This window comes from Pungitius pungitius, chromosome 2 (genome assembly GCF_949316345.1).
Source record: "Pungitius pungitius chromosome 2, fPunPun2.1, whole genome shotgun sequence".
Taxonomy (NCBI): Eukaryota; Metazoa; Chordata; class Actinopteri; order Perciformes; family Gasterosteidae; genus Pungitius; species Pungitius pungitius.
In genome coordinates this window covers 14998011-15018625 of record NC_084901.1, presented here as the reverse complement: position 1 = coordinate 15018625, position 20615 = coordinate 14998011, and the positions used below count along the sequence as shown (strand labels likewise).

The window sequence follows — 20615 nt, the reverse complement described above, 5'->3', positions numbered from 1 at the left end:
ATTAGAGCAGGCCTAGTCTACTTTAACTCATGAAAGCCATTAGATAGTAATGATTGCATTTGCAACCATTAGCCTAAATGATCTTTTTTGCTACTTATGCCTTTACCTCCAGTAAAAACGACATTTTACGTATCAAATATTTAGTGGATGTCGTTCCACGAGTCGCCGTGTTACAATCCGAAGCCTTGCAAAGGGAAACAATGTAGCTCCCCCCAGCCCCCACCCCTGTTGAGGAATGATGAGGTTGTTCTCGCTCGTTTTCAGGATATTTATCGTGGTGCTCACTCCAAGCAACAAGCAAACGCCGCCTGTGTCTCTCTCTGTCGTTTGGAAAAAGAGATGCGGACTTTGTTCCTTCAACTAAAGGTGCACAACGTTGGGCGATACGTTTGGTTGACCTTTTCTTGAACTGGTGATGGTGTTGCTAAAACACAACACGAAACCAATGAACTGAGATCGATCCCAGAGACGAACGAGAGAAGGTTTGCTGAGTGCTTCAGACCAAAAGGAAACATTTACCATTTCCAGTAGTTCTCTTCTGCATTTTCTTCTGTTGTTGGACAGCTGAACTTTAATCCGGGCTGAAATACCTTCAACCACGTTGTTGTTGTACGAAGGGCAACAATGTTCCCTCAAACATCCATGTCTCCCAGGCGCCGTGTCTTAATGACTTTACTGAGACGTCCTCCAACGCCACCAGCAGCTTGGCATTTGTGGTTTTGAGTTATATTTTATTAGGATGGATCACCATGACATTTAGTTCAGAGTGTTGCCCCCCCCCTCCCTTTAAGCATGATTTGTAATACATTTGTTAATCCCTTAAATTGTCATCCAGCGGCATCAACAAGTCAAAGTTTGAATGTCTCAAATCCTTCGTTGTGACAAATACGTGCAAAACTAATGGAAAGCCTTTAGCTGTTCTTTGAGTTAGCCACCAAATATTGAAATGCTAAGTGCGCTAGTGCTTCACAAATAATCAACTACCAATCACTCAAGGGAAGAGCTTTGTATGTAATCAGAACTCGAGCACAACATGGGAACCAAAGCAGCGCTGTGTTTATTTAAATATGAAAGTCCAATACAAATATTTTGTTCCTAAAAACCATGAATAAATGTGCTTATCGTTTGGCAATAATGGTGCAGAAGCGCTGGCTTGGCTGTGGAGTCTTGAGTGTTGCTAATAAACTAGTTCAGCCCTCGATACGCGGCAGCAGTGCTTTAATTAGAGCGTTACGATGCTTGTCTGCTTCCTGCATTTCATGAAGTTGGCCGTGTCATTATAAACTAAACCTAAACAAGAGCGCAATGCTCATCGACTCTGTTATAATTAGTGTTTACTGTTTTAAAGCCGCTTAATCTGATCCAACTGCAGAAGGATGTTACCTTCAAGGCCACCTCGTTCGCTTCTCTTCTGGTGACAAATAAATCCCTAAATAAGATTCACTGGGGGTTTTATAAGCAAGCTATTTGTTATAACGTTTTGACACTTAATGAATATAAAGTGTGACTCAACTAGGTTGCATGTGTGTGTGTGTGTGTGTGTGTGTGTGGGGCCAAGTGGAGGTTGTGGTAAGACAGTGGTTGATGAATTGCTGTTTTCTGACTTGCTGAGCTGGAAAATAGCCGAACCTTATGGATGGAGGTTTGGGTAAATCTGATGAAACGGTTTCACGGTGTTGTAGTGACCGTGTGCAACGAGCCCAGTACGTCCTCACACGACGTGTGACACACTGTTCCTCCACCACATCAGGGCTCTCAACTTATTTGAATGTGGATTCACTCATTTCATACACCTCGAATGGGCAGTGAGGAACGCTGCTTTGATGAAGCCCGGCTCTTCATCCCCACCGGTGTCCTGATTCAACACATCTGGCAATATTCGGGGCTGCCTTCAAATGCAGTATTTGCTCCGGGGTTCCTTTGGTGTCTGCGTGTGTTCTTGCAATTCCTTGTAAAGCAGCCTCGGGGGGGGTGGGGGTGGGGGGCAGCGCAGCAGGTATGTATGAGCTGGATGCCTCCTTGACAACACCTTGGAGGTAAAAAAATAAAAATAAATCAATGTCTGCCAAACAAAGTGAAATGTTGGGCTTCAGCCGCTACGTGACAGATGAGGCTTCGGGTGGTGTTTTCCAAGGTGAATGAAGGCCGGTCTTCTGTTCTCAAGCAAAGCAGCAGCGGAGATTTTGAACGACGGCGCATCTGACTTCCCCACCGTCCACTTTCATTATGGATTACTGTGCAGTCGACACGTGTGGGACTCGCTCTGCAACAGAACTATACTTCCCTGCAATAGAAGGGTTCCAAATGAACAACGGCCGCACGGCAGATTAAACTTTAAAAACCAGTTTCACTAATTAATCGTAATGCCTTTTCCCTCCAGAGACCTAGTCAGTAGAACCGTCCTCATTAGAGTTGATTTGTCCTCAGATCAGAACGGTGTCTTCTATTTGATAGCAAGACAAAACATCACAAACCCCGCGCCTGTCACCGGGTCTGCTTTGCAGAGACGATGTGTTGTCCTCGAAAGGATTGTGATAAACATAGTATTGTCATTTTTATTGTCATTTTTAAAATGACTGTTTTAAAATGCAGACAATTCACTTTTGATTCTATTAAGACATTAGATTTGTTTTTTTTCAAAGCATGACCTTTCATGAATTAATAAAACATGAATAATACCACAAATAAAGTCAACTCTCTGTTGTTAGGCTGTTTTAGCAAAATATTGCACTGAATTAAATATTGAGTTAAGTTGAGTTGTCGCTCTGCACTTTTCTTGTTCGATAAGAACAATAAAAACTGACTGTTCCCACACTGGAGCTGTGTGCGATGAGTCGATAGTGTAGTGATGGAGGTCATGTACATACGTGCCACATTCTGGAGTCAACTTTAGATTAGTCATATTCGTCCTGGTACAATTTGACCTGATTTATGACTCCAGCGGCAACGGCGTGAAATCTACTTGAACCCGTTTCCGTGCAGCGAGCGAGGAGCCCGGTTTCCTCGTGGTGGGGGGGGGGGCTCGTGCATGATCGCGCTCGCAGACTCCAGCGGTGACCTCCGGCGCGGCGCCACCGGTTGAGCCTCAGAGGGCACGCGGGTCGCATCGTAGAGAAGCACAGGGCGCTGGCACGGAAAATCACCCAACATCAGTAGTGCTGCAGGGCTTTTCTCAATGAGCTTTAAAATGTGTGTGTGTCTGTGTGTGTGGCGGGGGCTGTACACGTGGGTGTGTGGGTGTACACGTGCATGAACTGCATACCCAAACATGTGCTTGCCCACATCCAGTTTATGGTCTCTGCCCGTCGGGGGTATCGACGTATGACACAGCCAGAACGCGCTGGTTGTTGGGGCGGACGTATGAATTGCCAATGAGTCGTCTGATTATTCTTCTCGGCCAACGGCGGTGCCACAATGCGATATGAATTTGCAGCCGCGGCCTCAGGGGATTTCCAGCCCGCTCCAGACTCTCAAAGAACTGTTGGCTCAGAGAAGTATGAGCGGGAATGTTCGGAGGAGTCGACGAGGGGGAGGCGAGGAGGCGCCAACGCCTGTTGTTTGTTCATTGTGGTCGTAGATAACGGGGGGGGGGGGGGGGGGGAGGCTGCAAAGCCAAATGAGGAATCTGTGTGGCGCCATGTATTTATCAGCTGTAAGACGTTCTGCTTGTCACAGCGGCGTGTTGTGCGCTGGTGAGACACGGCCTCGCCTCTCGTGTCGTCTCTGGGGGGGACGAGCTGCATGGTCATTTTAATTAAGGTGTTATTTCAGACCTGAAATGACAAGTGTATTAATAGCTCAGAAAGACTCACTGAATGAATCGCCCCGTTAAGACATAAGTGATCATTTGCTTTGCAAAGTCACATCTCAGGCGCAACATGGTTTCCTTTATTTTGTAAACTTCATATTTGGTGGTTTTGTCACTTTTTATTCAAGCAAGAAGATAAGCTGTGGAATAATGAATAAACAAAGTAATCATTTGTTGCATTGATATAAAGCTCTGCTGGAGCTGTCTCAGAGTGACTTTATTAACCAGTCAATCATCTTTACAATTCCCAATTGATCAGATCCAAATGGTTCCATTTTAACCAGGCCAGCTGTGAAATTGTGTTGTGTTTCCTATTTGTTTGTCCGAGAGGGAATGCTGATCTAGTCTGGTCCTCCCAGTAAGTGTGTTGTTGTTTTCATCTCCACAGTCTTGTCAGTATATGACACTTGGACCTCGGCTGAGACGTTATTTCCATGTGCAGAATTTGAATTCTCCTCAAGTCGTCTCCGAGTAGAGGTGAACATTATTCATGTGTGCCAGTGGAGTGCATCCAGTTGAGAACAATATGCCAACAATTAATCAGCAGAAGATAAGCTTTCCCATTTTTAGACGGATACAGTTTCCTTTGTCTGATCGCCTTACAGATTTGCTCAGGAAATGCAATTAGAGCAGCCATTGGAAGAGACTGTGCACTACGAGCAACTATTTCCTCAAGTGATTGGGGAAGCGAGCTGTAAATGAGAGGGGAGGAACACACACGTCACATTTCTATGACCCCCGAGATGATGTACACAGCCTTCTCTGTGCAATTACCGATCCAGATCCATATCGCTGGAGTCGGGGAAGTGACTCACAGTTCAGAAAAAATAGCGCTGATTTGTTGTTGTTGTTCCTTGGAAAAAGGAAAAAAAAGAAAATGTCAAATCGTAAAGGCGAGCGTGTCAAAAGCACCTCCACCTTAAGGCTGCGTGCTGCAATACTCCTACATCCACTGGGATGGAGGGTTAGAAGATGGGACGCACGCAGAGGTCTCCATTCGCCTCGTGCTTGTTGGTGATTTGGGGATCTGGAGGCAGATGGATTAGAGGCCGGGCAGGTTCGTTAGTTTCTTAATATGCTGAAAAATGTCACAAGTCGACTGATGCTCTGGTACTCTGAGCTCTGGTACTTCGGTCTGTTTTTAAAGTCAAAATGAAATGGAAAATGACTTTTCAAGCAAACATATAAACTCTTTTTTTCGTGTTAAACCAAACATGATGCTGGCCTGGCTCACCTCGCTAAAGTTTGCATCAGTAGCGTTTAACCGAGGTGTGAACACAGACGAGGAGGCCGAAGCTGCTCCACACATGAATAAATACAACAACGTGTTTTGTCAGAAGGCTAATTTGTCCAAGCAGCTTTTGAGAAGGAGTGTAATTGCTATGTAATCCGAGAGCTGTCAGAAAGGACTGCTAGGCAGTCATCATCTGTATGATGATCGGCCATCTGTAGCCCTGTCTGGGGGAGGGAGAGAGAGGGAGAGAGAAGGGGGAGAGAGATGCACAAACAGCGCCGTGTTCCCGGTGTATCTCCACTAGGTTGAACTTAGTCACTTTATTTACAGATCATGCATTTTGGATGAGCGGCGGTCTGGGATATGCATCAGAATTAGAGCCGATGAACGCTGTGTGGCTCAATGACGTAACGAGTGCATTATGTACGAGGAAGAAGGAGTGATTCATTGTTCTATAATGCAATGGTTATGTAACCCTTGAAAGGATGGTTACGTCCTGGTTCCGCCTGCAGAGAAAGAGCTTGAACTCCGTCTCGGCCTTTGATCAGATAGAAAGTCGGTGGGCTGTGGGAGCAGTGGAGGTATGTGGCAGGAAATATGAGGGAATTCACACAGCTTCCCTTTTTTATTTCTCTCTCAAAACCCCGAGCTACTGAAAATTGCCAGCTCTCTTTGCAGAGTAAATCCCCCCCCGAACCCACCAAGGGCAAGGTTGTTCAAATGGTCTTGAGTTCCCGAGTCCCCCCCCCCCCCTTCGGTCTCCTTTTCTCCTGAAGAGTGCCGCCGTGCTGAGGAGAAGACCAGGATGAGTTTATTGATTTGACATATATAAACACAGCTGGTCCAAATGGCATGTTTTTATCATGCCGTCCATCCTTTATTCATCTTGTTTAAAGGGGATTTCGTCCCGCTTTTCTTTTACTACGTGTTGTCAAACATTAGTTGATTAAGACCATAAGAGTGCAAGCAATCGGCCGTGATGGACAGTGCGGTGACCTGTTTTGATGCCGTTCTCTTTTGGTGAAGGGCGAGCCGGTCAAAGCAAACGCCCTCTCAATGCCGTTAGCTCTCTTTAATGGAGAGTAAAATGGCACGAGCACATTTTGCCTTACTTACACAATGAATACAAAAAGGCTTTCACCAAGCTTGCAAAGCTTAGTGAGTGCAAAACGGCTTTTAATTGTCTGCAGACTGTGTTGGAACATTACGCGCAGCACTCCAGGCTCGTCAATGCTTCAGAAAAGAGATTCTCAGAAGGGGGGGAACTCATCCTAATAGGCCCGAACAATAGTGTGTCAAGAACCAACAACAACATGTTTGCGAACAACGCAGTGAGAGCCTCAGACAGATGAAGAAATGAAAAGATCCATCTATTAATAAGTATAGGACATTTTTAGTTCACGCATACTGCTCTTTGAACTGTTGTGCATTGAGTCCCTAAACCTCTGAAAGCGGAAGCATTACCAGCAGCTAAAACAAAAATCCACTCAAAGTGGTGTTTCTGTGAAGAAAAAAAAAAAACCCATCGCTCGCTGGACAAGCGTCATTAAGACGGGAATGAGTCCGTCATTTCAGCGCCGGCGTGCAATATTTATCACAAAGGTACTTTATTTTTTTTCCAGCGTGTTGCCGATGGATCCGATGATAAGATGACGTTGAGGAATTATGCAAAAGAGGCATCCGTCTTGATCCCATTTCAAAGCCAAAGCCCATGAAGCACGCAGCTGTTTTATCTGCCTTCTCAGTTGGCGAGCCTGCACTTTAAAGGCCAGCTTAATTCCCTCTGTGCCCCGACAGAAGACAATGCCAGGCTTTCTTAAAGGTCCATTGTTTAGTGTGCTTAATCTTTTAAAAAACACACCATCCAGCATGCGCACATCAGTGGATAATCTGATTCAAAGTGCCCACATTTCAGCCTGCTTGGCCCCCCGCGGCTTTAAAAACACACAGAGAATGCCCGCTGAACTGGAATGTTCACTCAAGTATTCAAATTTAGACTGGTGAAGTCAACTCTTGATTGGCCGCACTGATAACTCATCAACGTGCTCCTTTTTAAGCAACCACTGCACCATTTGATCTCCGTCTCGCATAAGTAAAGATCTGAGGAATCAGAGCGGCCTTTTCGCTGCGATTTTATTTTGCATAATTAATCACTTAAACTCCACACGGACTGAGGTTTTTAGTTGGAGATGTATAAAGTATGAATGTGTTGCTGAACATGGGTGAACCCCCCCCCCCACCACCCCCCCCAGCGTGGTTCCGCCTCACACCTTTCTGTGTGCGTGGCTGTGTTTCTTCAACCCGAAGGTGAAGCTGAAGCCATTTTAAATCTATTTCCACAGCTGTTGCTTTGGATACAAATGTTGGGGTATTTTTAGGGCATTGATGTGAAAGTAAAACAAAACCATGATTTTCATTTGAAAATAGTAAAGCAGATGCGCTACATTCTAAGCCCCCCCCTTTTTAGCGGCCCAATCAAGTAGGAATGATTCGATTTTAAATCCCTTTCCATTCACTTCACTAAATTCCTTTCCACAGTGCAGAAGCTACAGACAATATTTCCCTTGTTAAAGTATACATTTTAAATATGCATTTTAGTTTACGTTGTTGTTTTTCTGCTTTAGCTCCACTGAACAAAGAGAACGTAATCAGGGTTTGACTCCATCGTTTAAGGGCCACTTCAAGAGCAGCATTTCAGGTGGAGGACCATATTTTTAGGCTTTGTGTGCATTTTCCAGAGTACATACACAGCAGAGTTAATTCACTTCATGGGGCCCCGTGTTCCCTTGGTACATTGTGGGATTATGCAGTCAGATTTTCTGCACGTTTGAAGGTTTAGGGGATTGTGTGTTTTTTGTTGTGCTCAGCATGTGCTTTCACCGAAAGAAGAAAAATGGTTTACTTCCTGTTGCGCTTCAGGCGTCACTTTTTACACGTTGATTCATCATAAAATCATTCAAGATAAAGCCATGAAGTCCCGAAAGTGAGACCGCTTGGACGTGTTGAAACTCATCTCCCGCCTGCTGTGCCGGCGCTATTCACAACCCCCATAATGCACCTGAAGCGCAAGTATTTGAATGTGTTGGATGGGATTGTACACAAAATTGCGTTTTTCAGAGTGACAAGCAGTGCAGATTAACGAGGCCAATCAAGATGCCTGCTTGAACTAAATGCCACTAGATCAATATGGAGACATGAAGACAAATGGATGCCGATGTGTGCGATATCCGTCCTGTGTCTCTATCTGTGATGCGCATTGTTTCATGTGTGGGTGTCAATAAGAGAAGATGTTTTTCTGCACGGCAACAAAGGCAGCGGTTTGATTTTTAAAAATAGAGAGAGATAGATAGAGATGTGCTCAAGTCGATTCTGTGGTTTATTCTCCTGAAATGGAATTAAATGAATTGGACATTTCCCCTACAGGAGCACTTTGTATGACGTCTGCAGCCCGTAATAAACCTGCTTTGTTTTTGTGTTACAATCTGCTGATAGTGCTTCATATTTCTAGTTGCAAAATGCTTTAATACAATCGTCATGAAACATTCAATTATCAAAGTATTATAATTCCCATTGATACATTATTACAATGTGGTCATACGTTACTCTCAAAGATTCTTTGGTTTAAGTAAATTATTAATTATTTTCCAAATGTTCTGCATTGTTATTTAATAAATTCACTTTTTTCTCACTTTATTTAAGGTAAACATTGACAGCGAAGGGTCATTTGTAATCAACATCTTTATTGATGATGAAAACAATGCACGGCGTTACAACAAAGGGGATTATTATACACTACGATGCAAAACGATGTCTGCCAGTGACCAGCAATCCCGACGTGTTGTACTGCTTGACCTTAGTTGTAATTATTAAACGTTACGTCATGCCTGTGCTATGAAGCCTCATAGTCTAGAATGATACAGTTCTATAATCACATTATAATGCATTACGCGTATGCTCATCATGACCTGCAGGCGTATAGAAATTGACTTCTAAAACGGATCCTTCTACATTCCATTTACCGCCACGTGAGATCATTGCCGGTTTCTCAGAGCCCATCGGATCGCATGTCCTCCTTCACCCCCCCCCCCCCCCCCCCCCCTCCCCCATGACATTGAACCGTAGCGCCGGCGTCTTCTGGCTGTGTGAAAAATGCTTCTGCCGGTGGCGCACGTGGGCTCATGCGATGGAACGAGGTCCGGAGGTGAAGCCGAGCCGGCCGCGGTGGACGGTCCTCATATTTCTATTAGCCCTCTTTGCACCTTGGAGCAGTGTGTGTGTGTGTGTGTGTGTGTGTGTGACTCCGTGCGTCTCCTGAGGATCAGCAGCATGCCTCGGACTCATCATCGGCGCGTCGTGGCCGCCGCGGGGTTCTCAAATGTGGGCGTCGCGGTTCATTTGTGTGTTGGGATTTCAAAGTGCCTTTAAACGAGGTGACGTGTCCTGATGAGGGGATCACGTTTGATTGGGTTTGATCAAAGCCTAATCAGATATCAATTAATATTAGATTGGCCTCCTGCACTGGCACTGTGCACTCTTGTCACACCTGATTGTGCGGTTAGTCTGTCTTTCTGTCTGTTTCGATACAGATGAAACTGAGGTTTCAAAAAATCTATTCCTTAATGAATAAGAAATAAACCCGTAGAAAATGATGTACAAACGTCAACATAACTTTGTTTCAGCTCGGCTGCCAGAATTACTCTCATTACAATCTTCCTTAGCCTAAATGGGAGAAATAATCTGCAGTGTGCCTGAGTAGGTTTTTACTCCAAAGCAGTGGAAATGATTTCCAAGCACTGAATGGGGTTTATTTGCAAATTCAAGGCTTTCTTTTTTTTTTATTGAACGGCTTATTTTCTGCATAGACGGACACAATGAGAAGGAAAAGCATGTAAGGACAAGGACAACAATTGCACGGCTGTTACGTGGTCATTCGCAGTGAATGTGGCTCCGTATGCGCAGAGCGGGTCGGGATTCGTGGCTCCAAAAGTCCACAAGGCCGCGGTGCGTTGTTGACAAAGCAAAAGGTTGAATCAAACAAATCGATGGAACTGACGGCGTCTGTGTGCTACGAAATGTCCTCCTTCAGGCCGTATATAAAACTATGCTGTCAATGCAAAAAAACGAAAAACAACGGCTCTTAAAAGACACAATTCCCGGCTTTCTCCCTCTTCTGGTGCCACTGTAAGGCAAGAAAGACGATACCCATTTGGGGCTCATTGGAGCAAATCACAATTGTCAGCACTGTGGGTTTTTACCTTTTTAAACAGGGAAGATGGATAGATAATCACCACATGCCATTCTGGGGGCCAATTACACAGCTTTGTGTGAAATTGGAAAACCTGTTCTCTCAGAGCTCTAATGGATGTTCTGGTCATTAGTTATTTGAGAGTCTTCTCTGGCTGTAATCAAACGTGAAACATTGCGTTAAGCGCCCATAAAAGAACAGCTGCCTCCCTAAGTGACCTTCTGTTTAAGAGAACCCAACTGTCAGCCGCGTGGCGTTTTGGCGACAATTATTATGTGTGTGTCCCCCATAAAAGCAGCCCTCACTTCCCTCCTTTCTGCAGTGGTTGCATCTCGTCTTAATGTCTCGCTCTCGGTTGTATTTACTTTTGTGGGTCTGTTGAGTGGCTGTATGCTGTCATATCGCACACACACGCACGAGGCATCGTGTTCCTGCCATCTGCTCTCTGCAAACCCCCCCCCACCAAAAAAAAACAAAACAAAAAAAACCAAAGTAAGAACACACAACCTGATGTCTCTCTCCCTTCAATCCAGGCGACCACCTTTCCAGCCAGCAAGGCCCGCCTCCTCTGCCGCCGGCCCCGCCCCCGCACAAGCACCACCCGTCCGTCACGTCCCTGAGCCGGAGCTCGCTGGCCAACCGGAGGAGCCCGAGCCCGCCGCCCACAGCCGGCCTGGCGACCGACTTGCACAGCGCGGCGGCGGAATGCGTCCAGCTGCAGGACAGCTGGGTCCTGGGCAGCAATGTGGCCCTGGAGAGCAGGTGGGTGACATATTGAAGCATGTTTCTCTTAAAATGCGTTGGGACTAACATGAACTTGAGTGTTATGGTGGACTACATCCTCACCAAGACAATGTGAACCCCCCCCCCCCCCCCCCCCCCTCCGTGGTGATTTTAGTCTTCATTTTTGTTCTCCTCCTCTGAGAGTAAGTGAATAATAAAATCACGATTCACTCCATGATTTTAGCTACTTGAGTTTAAACCCATTTTAAGTCCTACACCTCATCAGGCTTAAACTACCATGACACAAATTGTGCGTGGCATAATGTCGTGTCCCGCTGAGTTCCATGTTTTCGCGTCAGTTGAGAATAATGTTGTCAAGTGTTTTTTTTTTTTTTTTTTTGCTTTTTGTGTGCGCCCTCAATTATCACCAAATTAGACACTCGCGACAGCACAGCACAGTGCCTGATTAGAGGGAATGATGTGGATATCGGAGGCTCTGAATTTACCAAGGTCAAATCCGTAAAGGGGATTGCGGGGCTACATCAAAAAATAGCTGTGCGAGACACTACTTTTGTCAGAGAGCCGCTGCCAAGTTTTCCCTCTTGAAACACACATCACATTTGTCTTAATCAGGCCGCTCAAGTGTGGTTTCATTGCGCTGTGACTCAGAAATGGCCTTGAGTAGATGATTGCGCTCCAGCCTTATTTCCCTGGAAGGACGGCCCCCCTTTTTCAGAGGCACCGATAGTAAACTTTGAAAGCAACAACCTCCTGTGATCTGACGGGATCAAACGCCCCGGCGGGTTCACTTTCTGGGGGGGATGCAGTGACTGAATGCTAACCGCGCATGTGACCTTGAGCTGTCCCGGTCGTATCGACAAAACAATATGTGCACACCTATCATCAGCGGAGGCATAAATCACCATCACCACAGTGGGCCCTAAATCAAGTGCTTGTCGGTGGGAGGGGGCCCCGGGGGCCAAAAGGGAAGACACCGGTTCACCGCGTAATTTCAGACGTCAAGAAAACCACCGGGTTGGGAAATGTAAACAGAAGCTTCAGAAAGTATTTATTAGGATGCCTTCCAGAGGGGGGGGGTCGGGCTTGGAAGGGCCCGGCTCAGCATGTACTCAGGTGGCCTCAGCAATGTGAGTCTCTTTTGAAAACCTTGACATTGATTATATTTCTCAGTAAATGGGGTCACACGTGCAGGCAGTAAATTATTCTGTACAAGACGGTTGATTAAACATAAAGTCAAATATAAATCACAATGTAATACTCTTGTTTAATAAATTTCCTTTGACAAGACCTCCTTGGAAATAAAGCACTTGTTTGACAGCGTCAGCTACTTTCACAGCAATTAGCAGTAATGAATTATGTGTGTGCCCCCCCTCAACCGGCTGGTCTTTAAAGCACAAGTGTGCTTATTTGACTCAATGCTAGCTTTTGCTTTGAAAAGCTTCCGGTGTTCTTTGTGCTGCACTCAGAATCTACTGTAACTATAACTACGGCTCATTATCGTGAGTCACAGATCTCGCTGTGATCACACTGTCAGACGCGCAGTTGGATTTTGGCTCACTTTCTTTAGCAGTTTTATAAATATGAAACAGTCTGACAAAGGAAGTCTTTTTACAGCTCAGGAAAAAAGGAAACAAATCTCACGTTGTTTGCGACTTTTGTTTTTTGGTTGTTAGCTCATTAAACCAAATCAACACCAGGACCGTGCTGCCCACTGGCCTGCTAACGGCTAACTAGCTAGCCTCCCTCCGTGCTGCGTCCGTTAGCGATCGTTACAGCCCACATCGCGAATGTCAAAAGTTATGTTTGCGCAAAATATGTGAATAACTACAACCGCGACTGAGCACCACAGACATTAGGATGATGGGTGAAGAATGCAGGACTAGCTGTGGACCTACGGACACGGAGGTGCGTCACCTAGTAGCATTAAGAAGGACAAGTCCAGTTATGAGAAATGCAGATATTCCACTTCAGATAATTCATTGAATTCACTCTCTTTTGCTTTTGTTCTGCTTCAGTCCTACACGGACCACTCCATTTAAAGGGCTCAATTAGTTGGTAGCACAGCAGTGATAATGCTTGCCGTTCGTTGGAATTTCTAAAGTGCACAGGAGACACCCCGATCTCTAAAGTACGCAGAGTACTTGTACTAAACCCCTTGGGTTCCCCTCGCTAAGCACTTGGCTTCACCGGAATGTTTTTTGAGATATTTTCAAGTATTCCATCGAATTTCATTAAAAAAATGCACTGCCATGTCCCTCTAGAGACTAATTCACATACGTGTTAATTATTCCCGAGCAGTCCTTAATCATCGTTTCCAATAGAAGACGCCGGTACGTGTGAAATTAGTATTTGTGACGCCTTTATGATGCAATCTGTGGGATCCATAAGTGCTCCGCTAGATGCGGTTCAGGTCTCTGCTCCTCCACGGCGTACGTCCTTCAGAGCCCACTCGAGTTTTTTCTTTTCTTTTGTCACTTACGTCCAATGAGATTCAGCCCGGAAAGAGTCGTTATGACAGCCGCGAGTCTTCAGAGTCCTCGCGTGTCGCAGTTATAAATGTGCTGTCAATCCCGGTTGGATTCCCGTTGTCAAGGGACCCCTTTTGTGAAATGAAATTATGTCTCTGGCTCTGTGATCATCGTGTGGCACGGTGTCCCGCGGACGGCACAATTTCCCTGATGGAAAACGTGTTGGAATTGTTCTAAGGGGCAAAAAATAAGATTTAATCCAAGTAGGATTCGGTTAGTGTGCGTGTGCTCGGTGCGTGTGCTCTGCTTCACATCAGAGGGGAATATTTTTACTTTTTTTCCCCCTGTACTTCCAGCCACGGTGTCGTGATGGCACCCGGACTGATTAGTCATGTGTAAGCGAGCGGGCAGCTGGCCTTTGGGAATAGAAAAGGGAGGAAATGATGGCAGGGCACCCGGCAGAGTGGAAGAGGTGTGGACGAAGTGGCAGTCCTTAAGGCCTAGTTTTTTTTTTTTTTCATTTATTTTGCCAACATCTTTAGAGCCAGGCACACAATGTCTGGTATTCCGAAAGTCCTGCAATCGTTCCCCCTTTATTGAGGCTTCTGGTCCAGATGAATTTTCCCATTGAGTGTAGAAGCGAGTGAGGAGTAATTTGAAAAGATATTCATATGACCCATTTGCTAAATACATGTCGCCCCAATTTTGTCTCGCATGTGTGAATACGAGAGCTCTATCTCTTACTCATGCAAAACCTGCGTTAAACATACAGTAATACTTTCCAATTCCAAAAACAATCCCAGCGTCTCCAAATGGCCCCACGCTGGCGTACGTGGGCTAGACGGCACAGCACACAAATACCGTTGCATGGGCGCGGAGGCTAGCGCTACCAGAATAGAACCTGCTAACAGGCCCCCTCGCTGAGAGGGCAGGTGGTGATCCGGGGGAGGGCAGGCGGGCGGGCGGCGAGCGCGAAAACGAGTCGCCGGGATGCCGGGCAACATCTGTAGCCCGTTTTCTTTTCTTCTTCTTCTTCTTTTCCCTTTTGTATCTGACCGCGGATTTGAAGCAACCTCATTATTCCAGCTCTCACCTTGAAATGCTAATGCTAACACAGAACAGCAGCTAATAGGCAGATTACATATTCCGAAGGGCCGCTCCTCGCCTTGTCTCCACTTGCGCCCCCCCCCCAACCCTCCCCTTGCCCCTCCAGCTGCAGCTTTAGCCGTGGACAAACCCACCCACTCTCTAGTTTAGGCTTTTGTCCTCTGCGGGGATTGTTTTCAAATGTCACCCCGATGACAAGCGACGTTTTGTGGGAGCAGAGGAGGCCGGGGCTCTGGCTGCTGCCTTTTGTGCTACCGGCTCCTCAATGGCACAGACAGGCGTGCACAGACAGGCGTGCACAGACAGGCGTGCACACACTGGCGATCGCGGCCCGACACGCAGCCATTCATTTGCTCTCTTTGCCTCTCAGTCTCACACTCTCTTGATTGTCCCTCTCGCTCGCTCAAAAGAACACGCAGCACATCGCTATCGCTCGGCCCCGGCGGGATTAGCATAGTGATGTGGCTTGTTCTATCACACTGGCTGTAATCAATTAGCCAGCTCGACCGGGCGCGGACATTTACACCGGTCCGCTGTTTGTTAATCATGTCCGACAGCATTTCATCTTTAGACCTCGGACTCCGTAGAGAAGAAGAAAAAAAAAAACCCCACCAGAATTACATTAAACGCCGAGTGCAATAAATGTCCAGCAGAGGAATTTGTCCCGCTGACGCTGGTACACACAGGTTCTGACAGCGTGCAAAGCGAAAGGGATATAAATGACTGGAATATGGCTGACTCTCTAGTTTGTAACCCACCCACAGCGCGCCATATGTTTCTGGTAATGATACGTGCACTTGGATGTTTCAATCAACTACATTTTGCAAATAAACAATTTGTTTACATATGTTTCTTCTTTTTTTTGCAAATTCATTATCGGCGTTGCATTATTTAGTTTAGTCGCTGCCCTCTGCATGTGACCGTGCTACAGATGTGCATTGGACGTGCCATTGATGTTTTTTGTGCTTATTGTAAATAAGAGCCCTAGTAGATTCGAGATATTTTATTCACAGGCACAACTGTCTTTGCGTCATCTTTGCAACTTGCAGAGAGTAGCTAGTAACCTCCCTTTAATAGAGATGAACTCACAGGATCACACCTCTTTCTGTCTACATCATCCGATTGCATCCACTTGCTCTTAACTCTGTCTGACTGCACGTCTTTCTCAGACAGGTTCTGACCTAATTTCAGACCCCAGCGTGTATTACTGTGTCTGTGTCTGCTGCAGCAACACTGCAGATTGTTCCAGATTGAAGAATCCGAACCTGTCCCAGGTTTTGCAGGCGCCCTGAGCATTGTCATTCCAGCGGTGACGCTCTCTGACCTTTAAATGGAACCCGCCCACGACAGCATGTGTCAATCAGGGCAACAAGGAGCCAGACCATCCAAACCTGACATTTGTTCTTTTTAGACAAGCATTGATCAAAGGAGGTTTTGGGCCTGCGATACCCTCACAGGAGATGGAGTCGTTGATATATCAGCAGCAGGGCGGAGATGTGAGCAATGCATTGTGTTGTTGGTTTATGACAAAAAAACCTGATAAAACAATTTAATAAATATCTAAGTGTGTTTTTGGACCACAATCATCGGAAAGTCTTGAGTCAACATCTTGACCAGCTAAAAGAACATTTTAGTTTGTCCAACCCTCCTCTTCCTATCAAATAATCAGGGACACCGTCATTAGTAAGTGCCACCACATCGGATTTCACTCCTTATCGGCTCATCTTCAGATTAAGCGCCTAATTAGCGGTTCTCAAGCTCTTGTAATACGGATTCACAGTTGGGATTAAAAAGCCTATACAAAACTTGCATAGGGACTTCCCAGATGCCGCACGATTAATTGATGCTTTCTAAGTGTATTTGGGTATTTAAATCGCCGGCTGCCATGGCAACACATTCCTCCTGCAATCCATTACACTTGTCAGACTTTGAGATGTATCTTACTTTACCAAATTTTAGCTCTTATTGCCACATTTTTCACGCTGAGGAAAGCGAGGCACTAACAACTGCTGCAGCTGAACAAACATATTGGTGGGTAGTTTGGTCGGTAGCTTTGTCTCAGGTGTAATTCTGCGCAATTCTGGAAAATTGAAGGAGATGAATCCCACCGAGCAACGCTCAGATGAAAAGAAAAGGCTGTGTTGCACAAATAGTTCATTCGATTGTTTTATACGTCTGCGATGTGTGTAAGTTTTATCAATCAGCCCTTTTTTGGGGGATTTGAAAGATATTATCTTTCTGGTGAATATCGCTCGACCAGCCTTATCTTTTATCAAAACGGGACAAAGTGTCCCAGCTGAAATGGTGCAGTTCTGAAAGGCAGGAGCATTTAGAATCCATGGTCAATCTGCCCAATTGCTCTGGTTGTCCCCATAAGCCTGGAGGCATTTGGGTATTAATCTTTAAGTAGAGGCAAGAGTGGCAACAAGGCTTAATTCATTTACTTAAGAGCTTTTCACGAGGGGGTTTATAAGTTAATAGGACCATCACTCTGTAGTGCATTTGATTAAACCCTCTTAATTACCCCAGGTATAATGGGCTATTAGCAAAGGCCCAGTTGTAAAAGGGCAAGTGGGAGATGATTGTTTTTATGAGGTGCTTTTTGTTCACCTCTTTCAATGTCAGGAATAAACTGAATATGTTTCTATTCCAGTGGGATACTCATGGGACTGTATTTCAGTGTTTTCTTTGGTTGCGTGGCCATTTTTTGACTTGCTTGGAGCCTTTGTGACAAATATAAGTTGTTTTTTGTGTAGAACTCAAGAACTTTTTCTTTCCCCCCCATCCTCTGCAGGCACTTCCTTTTTAAGACGGGCACGGGGACGACCCCTTTCTTCGGCGCGGCGGCCCCCGGTTACACCATGGCGACGGGGACGGTTTACTCCACACCGGCGCGTCCGTTGCCCAGAAACACTCTGTCCAGAGGGGCCTTCAAGTTCAAGAAGTCACCTAAGCACTGCTCCTGGAAGTGCACCGCCCTGGTCGCCGTGGGGATAGCTGTGGTCCTGTCCATCATTCTCAGCTACTGCATTGGTGAGGATAAGGGGGGAAGGGCGGGAGGGGGGGGGGGGGGGGGGGGGGGTGCCGACATTTTAGAAATCCATCCTTCCAGATCCCGAGCGGACACATCTCAGGAAACGGATGAGGGGGGGCGTCATCCGCGTCATGGTGCGTATTTGAATTTGACACCGATTTCCAAAGGCTCGAGCTGGTGAGTCACACAGAGGAGAAGGTGCGGCTCGATGCGGAAGCGAGTGCTCGAGACCTCCTCGGGTATTCGCTTCGCCCTTGAGTTCACTCAAGTCTGTATTTGAGATCGCGCATCTGATAGAAGATAAACAAGCCGCTCCGCTCCGTCCTGGAATATTAATCTGTTAGTCGATGTGAAAGAGCCTTTGTCCCGGAGAGAAAAAAAATAATACAAATTAAAACCGCTTGGAAAGCAAAGTGTCAGAACCATAAACCATGGCATTTTAATGGTCAGCATTCACACCTAAAAAGCTTTTCATCTTGACATGCAATTTATTTCTGAAGATTAATGAGTGGTATACTTGAGCGTGCCGTCTAAGAGTTAACGCCTGATTTGAAGCCACCCCAAAAGACTCGAAATCCGCTCATCGGCTCAGTCTCTCTCTCTCTCTCTCTCTCTCTCTCGCTGTGTCTCAATCACACCGTCTCTACACACATTCCTCCCCCTCCCACAAATCTTAATCTGTATGGTTGGCATCGTCCGTTCAAGGCCACACCGCCTTCAAACCCCTTTTTAAAAAAAGCAGCCCTCTTGTTCTGATGGCGTTTGGAGGCAGGTCACAAGGGTGAGATCTCATCTGCAAACAGCTCACATTGGCACATATTCCAGGCTGAACATCTGTCCCGACTGGGGGCTTAGACCAGAACTTTTCCCCTTATTCTCTAGAGGGGCGATTTAGAGAAAAATCTGCCCTGAAATCCGAGCCCGCCGTGAGGATTTTTGTTTTTCTAACATTTAGTATTATTAGATATCAACAGTATGGTGAGTTTATAACTACATGCTGTGTAGCCAGACACAATTAACTGAAGAGCAAGGCGTTGCCATGAATAACGCCACTGAGTATTTGGTGTTATTGATGTGAAGGCGTTAGAAATAAACAGCCAGAAGAACGATACTTCTTTCAGCTTCAGGGTCAGAAAACAGGACTCCGTTGTGTGCGGGACAATCTTCAGACGACATGTCTGTCAAATGGAACCAATGAAGTTGCTTTTTTCGGGGGTTGACGAGGTTTGATCTCTGCCAGGAGTCTTTCTGTTTCACATTGCAGACGTCCCGATGTGATTCGTCCGCCAGATATGCCCACGTGGCCCGGGAGCAGTGTCCTTTCTGTCCTGTTTCAGTTGACAGAACCCACTCCCTCGGGGATCGCGTGAAAGCGCAGGCAGCGCGTCCTAAGTGGCCGGCGAGGACGTCAAAAAAAAAAAAAAAAAAAAGAAAACGCACCGTCCTCCCGTCAGATAAGAAAGATCAACCAATGCAGATCCTCTGCATTCTTTTTCCTTTCCTTTTTAACTGCACGCGTTCAACGAGTCTTGACCACAGCGGTAAAGCCGCCCCCTGTCACCGGAGCCCTTAATCTTCACACCGTGCTTCTCTCCCCGAGCGGCTGTGCAAGTACTCGCAGTCAGGGGAGGTGTGACACAGTCGTATAAGGAGATATATGGGGGTCGTTGGGAAGATCCTATAACCAGTGTAACCCGTGTTTTATTGGTGAATAGAGGGGGGGTAGGGGGGTGTATGGTCATAAATGTGCTGTACCAATACTCCCATTCCCTTTATTGACTAACTGTTGTGTTACTTGTTGTCGTTCGTGATCTTACGTAGAACTGAGGTGCCTTTGTGCGTACCTGTGACAGTTGTGCTCAGTTCACACAAGGAAAAGGAGTCACTTGACTCGGCTTTTGTCCCCAACCGCTGTGGCAGATTGGATTCACTCACAACATTTTCAACCTCGACAATCGGCGACTTGTTTAATTGTAGACCAGTCGGATGTCTGAGAATTGCATTCTTGGCCCGACTCCAGGGTGTGTGCCTGGTGCTCCAGCCTCTGTGTGTGTGTGAGCCTGAATTAAACAGATGCACCTCTTTACCACTTGCCTCAGGTGTCTGATAGTGTTCCCACCACTTCCTCTCCCTTTTTTTCATCCATTGCCAATTCTCCTGCCAGGTGAAAAGACTCAAATAGAGAGAATGTGCACTCGCGCTTTGATACTTTTCTAACCGTCAGCCCACACAGTCGGTGCGAAGACAGACTCAAACACACGTGCGTGTGTGAGGATAATATCCCTTGTGTTATTTCCGAAACAAAAAGTTCATTTCCTTTTCTGAATTTGTTTAATTTGAAGAACACCTTGCAGAGCAACAGCAGCAGCTCCTGTGACTCCAATGAGGCAAACCTGCTGAGGTGAGGCTTCGCAGTTCCAGTTCTGCAAACTGGCCTGATTGGAAGAATTTCAGCAATTGTTCAGATACAGGGGGGAGGCCAATCATGAGCGAGTCCAGCTTTGATGATCTGATTGGATGCAGAGACAGCATGTGGATTCCTGGAAATGCACTTCACATTCGACCGCACAAACAAAAACCAAATGCAGAATCATAGAAAGCAAGGATTCTTTTTGTGTTCATCAGTTGCTTTGCAAATGTGATTCTCACAGATTTTATTTCAGTAATTAATTCCCTTCAACCTTGCACCACAAAAAAAACTTTAGAAAAAGAGTAAAAATCAATTTGCGGTTAATCATGTTTTTTCCACTGAAGGCTGGTCCATTAAGGCGCCCTCATGAAATTGTTGACATGGGAACATCTGGTTTTAACAAGGCCATGCCGGTTCTAAGAGAGACTACAACATCAGTGAGGAGTAGGAAAAAAAAGAAGAAGATTGCTTCCGATACTAATCTAATACTATAAAAAAGATCTAGAAATCCCACAGAGATTTGGGGAAGGAGACGGGTAGGACCACGGCACCAAAAAAAAACAAC

The 20615-nt window shown here is 46.0% G+C and overlaps 1 protein-coding gene across 8 annotated transcripts in view; it reads left to right on the top strand.

Moving 5' to 3' along the window:
- Nucleotides 1-20615, top strand: part of si:dkey-237h12.3 (teneurin-3) — a 108407-nt gene that overhangs the window by 40646 nt on the left and 47146 nt on the right. For all 8 annotated transcript variants that reach the window (XM_062560475.1, XM_062560474.1, XM_037461711.2 and 5 more), the window contains 2 exons: nt 10821-11049; nt 17401-17639. In XM_062560475.1, the coding sequence (XP_062416459.1) occupies nt 10821-11049; nt 17401-17639 (468 nt within the window). The remainder of the gene's footprint in view (nt 1-10820; nt 11050-17400; nt 17640-20615) is intronic.